The following is a 13,044-nucleotide window of genomic DNA, read 5'->3' as shown; positions in this document are numbered from 1 at the left end:
TCAACTGCCGTTGATAAGTTTAACTCAGTATTGGCAACAGTGACTGTGCATATGTTCATGTTTCCTGTTTTTCTTTTCTGATAACAGTTCATCATTGGGGTTGAATTCAGTACAGTATAGCCTTGTGATAGCCAGGCTTGTTGGTTGACCCTTGCATATGTGCATGTTAATTACCTTGGGCAGTTAATATGGTGCAGTACCCTGTGGGCAGTCGTTGTGCTATAATCCCCCTATTTGGTGTATGACTCTGGGAAGACATGATTTTGGGTCAGTTGTTTTAGCATTGAGTAGCATTCTATTCCTTTTAACTAGACTTGGCTAGACTTAAATAGCCAAGTAGAGTCTCATGTTCTTTTGTATGAGAGGTGTACTTGTATATTATCATGCCACCTGTCTCTGGTATATGTGTTTATTGTGTGATATTTTTACTGTGTTATACAGTACAGTATTTTGCAGGCCAAAATAGAGGTATAGATTGGTGAAAATACAAATATACTAGCTTGAGTGTGGCAGAAGAAAACGTTGTAACAGTGAGTGGTCCAGAAATGGAAAAGGCTATAATTTGTAAGTTAAAATTGTATTTCCTTCAAAACTTTCTTCAGAGTTCTTCATTCCTTGATGATTGAAGTGTCCTCTCCTGAATTTCAAAATCAAACAAATATATGCTTTATAGCTGTATAAAGTTTTTACCTTATGTAACCAATCACCCTGTTCATATTGTTTGCAATTTATTAGATTTTTATATGACATTGCAAATACTACTGTCATCAAAATTATCTAGAAGGCAAATCGTTGCTTGTAAATCCTTATTGTGTATGTATGTTTGAAATGTGCTTCCTGGTCCACAGCAACCTGGGACACCTGAGTGTAGGACCAATGATCTAGAAGGAAAATGGGTCAGGTCACAAGTCACCAATTTTTCTTGCAGATAGGCAAGGAAGTGTTCTGATGTAAAGTTTGAGGTTGTGAAGTCACTGTTGTTACTACTGGTAGTAGCTATTTTTGGATTTAGAACAAGGATGCTTACTGACTAAGCAAAGACATTAATGGTTACTTAGCAGTTGGAGTCACTTTGAGATCACAGACTCCATCATCAGTGACTTAATCAGAGAACTTTGTGGTGCCTTTCCTCCCTTGGTCCAGATGACTTTAGTTACACCATTGTTGGCTGAAGAGAAATTTTCAGACTTATTGTTGCTCTTGGTGGAGGTACTCAAAGGACTTTTGACATTGTGTAAGTTTCTTATACAGCCATAGAACAAGTAGGTGCCAAACTCTTTATGCCTGGAGGTTTTTCACTGATTCTTGTGAAAAGTCCAACATCCCGTATGATTTCGACCCTACAGATTCGTTACAAATAAATGGAACTATTTTGTGTTGCTGGTGTCATTGAAGGGAAGTCTTCTACCACTGCCATGGCAGTACATTTTTTCTCTGTATTATGAAGGAATTGATTCTCAGCCAACCCCTTGAGAGTCTAGTATAATAATGTAATGTTTTAGGTAGGGTGATAAATCTTCAAGCTTTACAAGCCAGTTTCTGACCTCATCTTAGAGGTCAGTGCATATGGAGCTGAAGATTTAATTGTACTTATTAAATGCAGTTCTGTGTGTTAGTTGCTTAGGTTGTTGATGCAGGTTAGAGATACACATTAATATATGATGTTTTGCCTTAGGGATGTCTGCCTTAGAAAGAGAGCCACACATAATACAGTAAATAAGTTTAATTTTCTTTATCATCATGATCTCTTGTCTCCTTAACCTTGAGCAGAAAGGCACTATAGATCAATAATGATGACTGTCATATATATATATGTATATATATTCAAGTTTTGTAAAAAACTGATCCAAGTGGCGATCATAGCTCTAAATTGAGTAGGTACTCATTACCACTTGATGACGATTTCCAGTTAGGTAAAATGACACTGAAAGAGCTCAAGACCCAATCTCTTCTCTCCAAGAAGTTTGTGAGTCATACTGACATACAAGGTTAATGCCAGGTTTAGAGATATTTATATGTCCTGTTAAAAAACTCGGGTATTTGCAGAGTACCTTATATCAGTCCCTTAGTTAGTGCATGTATCTGGTCTGCAGACAGACTCAAATAAATGAGGGCTTTTAACAAGTGACTTTTGTCTACCTTTACTAGCAATGTAGCTTTAAGTAAGACTGAAGGTCTGTGTCAATCAAACATAAGGTTATTTTGAATTTGATGTTGCTAGCATTGTTTTATCATGTTTTAGTGAAGTAATTACTAATCGTAGACACTTTGGATCATTCTTCTGCACAGCCGGTCCAGTTTGCACAATGTCTCTGACCTGTTTGTCATGGGTGGTTGTCTTGTGCTCGAGTCCTTAGCCATCTTCCATTGGTGTGAACGCATGGGATTTGGGCCTTTGGGTGTTACTGGAATATCCATGGGTGGACATGTGAGTATATTTGGTTTTTGTGTAAATTTTCAAAATGTTATTGATGTATGTTTATTAGTTCTATAAATTTTGTGTAATATCTGCTGTTGATATACAGGTTGACCATCACTAATCCGGCATTGTTGGGACCTAGAGGGTGCCGGATTAGCCATTTTGCCGGATTAGCCATATATTAGGCTAGAATACACGAAACACAGTAGCTAACCACCTCATCTTAGAATTAAAATATCCCATAAATCAGTACAAGTTGGTTAATAAAGAAAAGACAATTATCAAATACAGGTATTGCTCGAGTTACGATAATTCGACTTAAAATTTAGGAAATATTTTTAGATTTCACGCAGGCGCAGGCAGCGAGAGAGACCAACTTACAATAGACCAACTTCTTTTCCTCCATCTCTTTATTCCATCTGCTAGTTAAAAAAAGTAAAAGAGAATGATAAAAGTATTGTTAGTAACGTTATACTCTTGCATAAATGTGTACAGCCATAAACAACCGAACGGGAAACTGTTGTTTTGCTAATAATTGTATCGGATAACAACTGTTGTGCTTGTATTTCAACCATCGTACGGTAATACACAATTACAGTACTGTAGTTATGTTACAAATGACGTTAAGGACTGAAATATTTTTTACACTATACCCTTGTTTGCTTTGGAGAAAACATCGGCAGGGAAATATACTGCTACAGTAACTTTAAGCTGCAAGTTGTAGCTGAAGCTGAGAAAACAATATTCAAGCTGCTAATGACTATAAATTATCGTGCATCGGCAACATGGATGAAACTCGACCGTAAATAAAACTGGAGAGAATGTATTTTAATCAAAACTACTGGGCATGAAAGAATACAAATTACTACTGTTTTCACGCCGATAAAAGATAAATACGTAAAGCTCATATTATGATGAAATCAAGAGAAAATAGTGTGTGGAATCTTGATTTTTTTTACTAAAAAAAAAACATGCCCCCAAAGCGTCCAGCCGCGATTCCCGCAAACGTCATATATTAACGAAAAAATAGCTAAATTAATTTCATAACAAGACCTATTTAAGTTATATTTCGACTTAAAAACACTTCGTATAACAAAAAATATCCTTGTCCCAAATAAATTAACTATCTATATTCATGTACGCTAACTAGAAGCAAGAAAAGCGCCTTGAACTTGGTTAAATGCGGCGATATCGATTCCCAAAACAAAACATTGATTGCAATTTATAATACAAAAGCAATATGAGAATATACGCAATTGGATACAGTGTAGTAAAGCATAACTTTTTAAAAGATCCATGAAAAAGATGCACATTCGTTATGTTGATGTTTGTATAATACTGTTAATATGTGAATAGAGTTCAGTATAATGTAGGCTAGGCTACCAGTTTGTTGATGCAGCACACTGTGCCACCAAATCGAAGCGCCAGCGAGCGAGTTAAGCGCAGCTTAATTCGGGAAATTTGAAAATTAGTGCGGAAACATTAGAAATTACTCTAGCCGAAATTTGTGCTGGATTATTGATTGTTCCGGACTACTGATTGCCGGATTAGTGATGGTCAACCTGTACCTGTACATTAATTGTATATAATTTACTCTATGCACTTTGGTATAAAGCTGCTGTCACATTGCTGGCAGATTATTCAATGTAGGTTTAAGGCTTATTTATGATTAATTGCTAATTGTTTATGTTTTAGTCAAAGCAGTTTTTAGAATTGTTTATATGCCTATATTAACCTTTTAAGAAACTTATTTTGTCCTCATTTTACTTCTTCTGGTGTCTCTTACACAGTATGTTTTGTGATGTACTTCAGGCAATCAGATTATAAGTTCTTTAGGGTGGCTTCAGGTGCTCAAAGGAGTGCTAGATTATGTAGTTAAGCAGCAAGGCATGTGTATTCTTACAAGTGTTTTTGGTAGCCAGCATTTGAGGTGCACACATTTCATCTGTTCATATTATTTACTGTATAAAACTAGCTAAGCTTGAAGGACAAAATTAATTGCTTTGTTACACCTTAGATTATTTGTTAGTTTTGTAGTTTTGTATTTGTCTTTTTTTTTTCATTTCCATGTGTCTAACATGATGGCTGTGGAATCCCTCTCTTTCTGTGAGACTTATAATGGGCAGGAGAGTTTGCACATCACAGACTCATGCCTAGACTGAGCAGTCCACAGCCCAGTAGGCCAAATTCCTATTTTGACTTCTAAGCACGATTTTGACGTCACTTTGGACATTGATTAAAATATTTTTTTTAAACTAATCTCATAGTTAGCCACTCTGTTTCACCATGATCACAATATGCCAAGATTTCACTTCTAATCCTGTTTACTCCTGGCACTTTTTCATTCTTCAGTTTTTTAATTGTCATCCATACAACCCTGTTATGTATTTCTGCAAGAATTTTCAAATTTGCATTGACTCCAGTTGTGTCATTCTGGCCCACCTCTCTTGGATCCTCTACAATCTGCCAATTTTTAGACCACTCTATTAACCAAGGACTATATTCTCTTTAGACATAATTTCTCCATTTACATATTTATTCCTCAATTCATCTGCTCATTAGCCCATGTAGTGTGCAATAATTTACCAGAAAAAGTTGCTTTTTTCTTTCCTATAGTTGGTCAGAAATGCCAGCCCTCCCTTTATTGCTGGTTGTCTATGATATTAGCATTTTCTTTGGTTGAAAACAGTAGAAAGTGAGAATTGATGAGTTGATGTTTCAATGTCAGGACAGCCTAAGCTGTTTCTCATAGCCTCTGGGGTTACCTTCTTTTGCATTTGCTTTCTTTTGAGTACAGCATCTTTTTTTATCTTTAAGTGCTTAATCAGATTCACCCCTAAATTTTCATGAATTAACTTTTTCTCTATCATTTCTTCCTTGACCACCATTGCCTGTTCTTGTATACTCTGTATAGTCCTCTCTTCTTGCATATTGCATTTCGAGTAACCATATTTTCCAGCTATACTACATACCTCTCATTTTCCTGTTTCACTTTTTTCTTATAGTTCCCTCCAGCTGGCTTAAACTTTTGGATATTCCTGCTAACTCAGTGACCGCATTCTTGAACTTTGCTCACTCCCCATCTAGTCCTTCCATGCTAGAATCAGTAACCCTAGCACATATGTGCTTCTTGGTTATAGCTACTCAAAATGAATAAACTTGGTTGCCATTGCATATGTGTTAAATGACCCTATCCCCAGGTCAAATAGGGTCATTTTTTAAGAACAGGATCAAACATCTTACTTTCCTAAGACGTCTCTGGTAGCGGTGGCTCCCTGGGTCAGCAAATTCCTTCTCCTTTGTCGACTCCTCTCACTAACCTTATCTTTACACCAAGGCCTACTGGAATTAAAGACTGAGAAACAAAACTAGACTTTATTTGCAAATTTAACGAAAGTGGTTCAGCAAAGGCTGCGATCATGAAATGGAGTGGATTTCACCCCCTATAAATGGAAATCATTACTAGAGGAAATTCTGATTCACAAATATTCATATTACTAATTCTAGACCAACCAATACTAGTGACTAACACCCTGGCCACCAAACAAAGTGGAAAGGTCATAATTATTCTAGACCACAATAAATGTCATTTAGTATGTAAAAAATAAACACCACTTCCAAAATATTCGTCCTCACAAGACGAACCCAGAATTCCTGCTGAAAGAAACATATCAATATATTAAAACCTAAAATGATGTTAAAAGACATTCATCTTCAAAACAGAAAAATGTACAATGGAGAACAGAACAGGAAAATGCACAATGGAATTTCACTGCAGCACAACTGGGTCTTTCCACCAAATGTCTGGAAAAGATATAAGTGTTCATGAATTATTATACTCACTTTCCTATGGCCCGGACAAGGTATCATCACAGTGGTGGTCTTTAAACATTAACAAGGCAAAACACACACCCGCCACCAAAACCAAAGTCCTGCTGTGAGTCACTATTCCTCTGATAATATACCATTTGAGAGTGCAACACACAAAAACACTCAATCATTTCTTCCAGAAATGTGATGACCCCAGTTCAGTGTTCGATCACGCTGTCTCCATGCACTTAAATCATGATCAAAAGCTTTCTGTATCAAACTGTGCAAACCTCCAACGTCGACACAATGCACCTGCAGCGGAAGTACCACTGACAGGCCAGCACATAGTTCGTCCACTGTTGTCACAGACGTAATAAATGTGTATCTTCTGCGTTCATTTCATTTGCAAAGGTTGCTTCATGAGCTAACTGAAAATTCTCTTATCTTTCATCCTTCAGTTATGGTATATACTAATGGCTACTCTTTCAGCTTCATCAAGGAACAAACAAGTGAAAAATCTCTGCTGTTCTTCCTTTCAAAATGCCATGCTGTTATTGACTTTGGTATCATTTGTTTAATACATATTATTTTCATCTTTGATTTCCTCACAAATTTGTTGTCTTGACATGTTTAGTATTAAAGTATTTAGTCCTTGGATGTGATTAAAATGTTATCACTTGTTTTCAGCCACTGTGGTTTCATTTGTAGTGGAATAAATTTTAGATCTTTCAAGTCATTGGTTATAGGTTTAGACACCATCTTCGGGAGTTAGAAACTTTTAATGCTGAATAGCACATTAAATGTTTAAACCTTATCATTCCCAGATAGAAACTTTGTTGCAGTGTAATGCAAGAAGTTTTAGGTCTGCTGTTCAAATAATGTCTAAGGTTTGCGTGCATATGCTGTAATTTACAAACCTTTTTAAGTTTACCTTTTTATGTATTTTTTTTTAAGCTATACGACTGATTTGTAATGAGAAAATACAGTTAACATGAATTATTCTTCATTAGATGGCATCTTTAGCAGCCACAAGTTGGCCCAAACCTCTGCCTTTAATTCCGTGCCTATCGTGGAGCACGGCCTCTGGAGTTTTCACCCAGGTTAGTCTCTATCCTAAACTCTGGCATTCTAGCATTAAATATACTGTATATCAGTTTTAAAATTTACAAGTTTATGATTGCAAGTTTATTTCTTCAGAGAAATCAACAAACTCCTTTTTCATTGTTTAAAGGTTATCATAATTTTTGTATATGAAACATAATTACTATACTAATAGAGCTTTGATATCCTGAGGAATGTTGGTAAGATGGTAGAATTTTTTTGTTGTTGAAAAGTGATCGGAATGCGTTGTATTTGAAACTTTTATAATTATTTTACTAACAGAGGAGATTTGACTGCCCTTGAAATACTACTCTCTTTAGATACAAGGATTGAAACTCACAAGTTAAATAAATTTGTTATAGCTGTTAAAGTGTGTGTATTTTAGTAGTATTTGGAAAGGGTTACATTTTAAGCCTTGTAAGAGGAACTTAATTTGGAGAACTAGAACTATAGATGGTCAGGTTTTTACTTGTTTTGTTTTAGTGGTATTAAATATGTTTGTTTATTTTGAGATTGAGATGAGCAAGACTAATTCCTTGGTAGAGGCATAAATGTGATAAAGATATTCAATTAGTGCTTCTTATCAATATCACCTGGCCACACAGATAAAAAATAAACATCACCAGGCTACCCAGAGAAGTAAAAAAAGGCTTTAGAGGGACATGTTCACCTTGGGATTTATGAATACTGATATAGTAATATTGTCGTATTATTCTTGTCAGAATGTTAATGATGCCCAAATTTATTCAGTTGAATATCAGTTGAGAAGGTGGTCAGATGTAAGTCTTCATGTGGTGTTGTTACACATCTATTTGTATTTAGTTTCTGGTTTTAAGATCATTCATTCTTATATATATATATATAATATATATATATATATATATACTGTATATATATATATATATATATATATATATATATATATATATATATATATATATATATATATATATATATATATATATATATATATATATATATATATATATACAGGTATTCCCCTACTTACGATGGGGTTAGGTCCCAAAAAACCCATTGTTTGTTGAAAGAATCGTAACTCGAATATGGCCTAGCCTACACTAGGGTAATCAGTACCATCTATACATATATGGTATAGTAATTATTAGTGTCAGCTAATGCTGCAGGTTCAATGCAGATTGACATGATAAGTCAGTATAAAGAGAAATTGAATAACAAACAAGGCGTAGCCTGCACTTTCGTATATCATATACGGTAGCCTAGCCTACATTATACTGTATTCTATTTTCACATAACAGCGTATTGTACAAACATCAAAATAACGAATGTGCATCTTTTCCATGGATCTTTTAAACTTTTAAAAAGTTATGCTTTACTACACTGTATCCAATCGTAAATATTCTTATATTGCATTTGCATTATAAATTCCGATCATAGCGATCAAATGTTTTGGTTTGGGAATCAATCACGCGGTCTTTATTTCGCCGAATTTAACTCCGTTCAGAGGCATTTCTTGCTTCTTGTTAGTGTAAATGAATCTCTAGATACTTTATTTATAAGGGACATATATATTTTTCATTATACAAAGTGTTTTTAAGTCGAAATATAACTTAAATATGTCTCGTCGTGAAATTAATATAAACATCATTTTCGTTAATAGCTGACGTTGGCGGCTGGTCGTTTGTTTTGTGTAAAAAAAAAAATCAAGATTCCGTTCGCTATTTTCTCTCGATTTCATCATCATACTACGAGCTTTTCGTATTTTTCTTTTATGGGCGTGAAAACAGCAGTGATATGTGTTCTTTCATGCCCAGTAGTTTTGATTGAAATACTTTCCAATTTTATTTGCTGTCGAGTTTCATCCATGTTGCCAATGTACGATAATTTATAGTCATTAGCAGCTTGAACATTCTTTTCTCAGCTTCAACTACAACTTGCAGCTTAAATTTACTGTAGCTGTATATTTCCTTGCCGGTCTTTTCTTCAAAGCGGATAAGGGTAGTGTAAAAACATATCAGTACTTAACGTCATTTTTAACATAACTACGATAATTGTTTAACCGTACGATGGTTGAAATACAAGCAAAACAGTTGTTATCCGATTCGGTTATTAGCAAAACAACAGTCTCGTTCGGTTGTTTATGGCTGTACGCATTTTCGCAAGAGTATAAGGTTGCTAACAATACTTTTATCATTCTCTTACTTTTTTAACTAGAAGATGGAATAAAGAGATGGAGAAAAAGAAGTTGGTCTCTCTTGCTGCCTGATTCTATGGCAGCTGTAGTGTACGCTGTTGCCTGTGCCCGCTCGAAATTTAAAAATATTTTCTAAATATTGTCTTACCGGTATTAATTGCTAACTCCATTGTAAACTTGAATTATTGTAAGACGAATTATCGTCACTCGTGCACTACCTGTATTTACAAACGCACAAAAATCGCAAACGAACACTGACCTGTTTTAACTTCCGACACAACGAGAGCAAGTGAGGTCAGCTCATTGAATTAATGTACCTATTCCAGCCTCTCATATATATATATATATATATATATATATATATATATATATATATATATATATATATATATATATATATATATATATATATATATATATATATATATATATATATATATATATATATATATATATATATATATATATATATATATATATATATATATATATATATATATATATATATATATATATATACATATATATACATATATATACATATATATACATATAAATATATATATATATATATATATATATATATATATATATATATATATACATATATATATATATATATTATATATATATATATATATATATATATATATATACATATATATATATATATATATATATATATATATATATATATATATATATATATATATATATATATATAACATATATATATACATATACATATACATATACATATATATATATATATATATATATATATATATATATATATATATATATATATATATATATATATATATATATATATATATATATATATATATATATATATTATATATATATATGACTTTTTATCACATCACCGTGATTCATATACAATCAGTGCTACTAAACGTCCTTTAACATCAATAGCTCTACCTCGGAAATAATATATTTTCATATATGTTACCGAAGGGGAATTTTTAGTTGATAATAAGTTCATCGTCCCGTGGGCTCGAACCAGCGAAGGACAAGAACTCAGGACTACAGTGGATGCATTAACTGACATGGCCAGCAAGTGAGGTATAAGTGGATATTGGCTCCCATGTACAAATCCCTGTCGAACTCAGGTGTTTGTATTTGGAGACGATCTCCACCCACCTCTGCCTTGTTGACTGTGTAGTGCGTTTGTTGCACGCAGCCATATTATGAGTTTATCAACTAAAAAATTCCCCTTCAGTAACATATATGAAAATATATTATTTCCGAGGTAGAGTGAATTGGATATTAAAGGACATTTGTAGCTTAATGATTTATATATATATATATATATATATATATATATATATATATATATATATATATATATATATATATATATATTTATATATATATATTAAAAAGTAAAATAGTTTTACACTCCCTTATTAGAAAGCAAAATAGTTGTACACTCGCTTATATCCACACATTTTATATGAATTAAAAATGGTACTGTGTTTGTATATAGTTATTTTATTCATATTAAGATTTGGCTTTTAAGATATATGTCTTCTCTGATAGATTCTTTCAGAAAGAAAATTTGTTTTATAGTTTTTATTATATCTATGTTTTTAACAGATTAAACACAGTGTTGGTGATCTCATTGTTCCCATCTCCTTCAATGTAACACCTTTCTTGAATGTGTGGTAACAGTTTCATGTGAAAATCTTCAATATTTATATTTTCCCTTCTGAGCCACTGTATGTGTAAAAATTTTAGCGCTGACATTGTGGAGCATAAGCAAGCATTAGTTTGCTTATGTTAACTGTACTTGTAGTTCCCTGGTTCATACCTAGTGCCGTTCTTGAAAATGGGTGTAATATTTTGCGGTTGTTGGGCCTCTAATTTTTGTTTCTCAAAGGAGTCTCTGTAGATTACACAGAAGTAAAGAGTAGTTTCATCTGTTTTCTTTCTCACTCTTGTTTGGAATCCATGTGGACCAGGGTAATTGAGTAACACTTCTCTTTTCTTGGGGACACTGATATGAAGCAGGTAATGAAAGAACAGTAAAAATTAGTGGCAATGTCATGGGTAAAACAGAAAGAGAATGCTAGACAGCAGGTTATTCAAAAAATCCCTTTAGTGTACAGAGAAGACTTATGCTTTTACTAATCTATGTAGAAGAAACATGGGTACTTAATAAGAAAAAGAAGGGGGATTTTGAAACTAAGTGACTATTCAAGGTAATATGGCAAATTCATATTACAAATGAGGAGTTGACATTCAGATCTGGAAAATAGACAGATCTCCAAGATTTAGATGGTTTGGACATGTTATAAAATGGATATAGAACAGTTAGGCAGAAAAGTACTATCAGTTAAACTAATTTATAGTACAGTAAACCCCCGTATTCACAATCTCACGATTTGCAGACTTACATATTCACGGATTTCTCTTTGGAATGTATCTACCCATTTCTGGATCGGGTCCCGTGTCAGCCGATGAAAAGGTCCATTCAGCACTTATTACTAGGTAATTCCGTTGCTAGATACCAGAGAAAGCTAAATGAAATGCTGGAGTTACTACCCCAGAGCGAGCTCCATCAGATGGAGTCGTGTATGGAAAAGGGTGAACTATAAAAACACGGAACCTTATCCTATAGAGATCCCAAGGTCAAAAGTCCCACAGGAGGTGCCGTTACAAACCCATGTACCACCCGTGGACAGCACACAAAACACTGCTAGCCGCATTCCATTTCAGCAAGCACCATCGTTCACACGTTTTTTTTTTTTTTTCGTTGTGCTTTTAATCTTGTGCCTTTTTGCATCATTATGACTTCCTCACAAGGTCTTTCGTCACCTAAGTTGAGTACCAATATTTCGTGTTTTAGTTGAGGCGATTGAGGCTCCTTATTTCCCTTTAGTTTAATAATTAAAGGGATTTATAACGCCCGTCTCGATCTCCTCTCACGGCCTCACGTGACCTCCATGCGTGGTTCGTGATCTTGGGTCGCCCTGTTTTTCAATCTTTTTCACGGTTCCTCTTCGTGTTTAGGAGCATTTTCCTTTTCATGAGGTCTAATTAGTGATTTTGATTGACTAACGTTTGTTTCCCTTTGCTTCGAGTTGAGGGCTGGTGTTTAGGCGTCGGGCTTCCCCTCGAGCCTATTCGCATTTTATCAATTCATTTACATGCCTTATTTTTGCCCTTCCTTCTCGTAGCTTCTGGGAATTTTATTTACGTTTGTACTTTTAAGTTTTTTTGTTTTCCCTTTAACCCAGTGTTCGGATGCATTTGATATTTGATGATTATCATGGATGTTTCTTTTTGTTTCGAGGCGCCATTTCCCTTCACGTCCACATCGTGTTGGGTATGGTCCTCCTCTTGTTTTGTATTGATATTTTTACTTTTTATGGGTTGGTGTTAGCTTTGGTTTTCCTTTTTTTGGGGCGTTAGGCTATTGCCCCCCTTTTTTCCATAAAAAGGGGGAGATGGTCGTTCATTCTTTCCGTTCACATGCCCTTCTAGGGTTTTGTGTTCGCTTTTCCATGCGGCGCTT

At 34.1% G+C, this 13,044-nt stretch overlaps 1 protein-coding gene across 3 annotated transcripts in view; it reads left to right on the top strand.

Annotated features, from left to right (window-relative positions):
* Positions 1 to 13,044, top strand: part of LOC136839173 (protein ABHD18) — an 89,074-nt gene that overhangs the window by 36,379 nt on the left and 39,651 nt on the right. For all 3 annotated transcript variants that reach the window (XR_010853240.1, XM_067104863.1, XM_067104862.1), the window contains exons 5-6: positions 2,290 to 2,428; positions 7,240 to 7,329. Coding sequence is in view for 2 of the 3 variants with exons in the window: in XM_067104863.1 (XP_066960964.1) it covers positions 2,290 to 2,428; positions 7,240 to 7,329 (229 nt within the window). In the remaining variant the exon portion in view is untranslated. The remainder of the gene's footprint in view (positions 1 to 2,289; positions 2,429 to 7,239; positions 7,330 to 13,044) is intronic.

The sequence above is a fragment of the Macrobrachium rosenbergii genome, chromosome 6 (assembly GCF_040412425.1).
Source record: "Macrobrachium rosenbergii isolate ZJJX-2024 chromosome 6, ASM4041242v1, whole genome shotgun sequence".
NCBI classification, from domain to species: domain Eukaryota; kingdom Metazoa; phylum Arthropoda; class Malacostraca; order Decapoda; family Palaemonidae; genus Macrobrachium; species Macrobrachium rosenbergii.
Note: the sequence above shows the minus strand (reverse complement) of the source record. Positions and strands in the feature narration are given on the sequence as shown.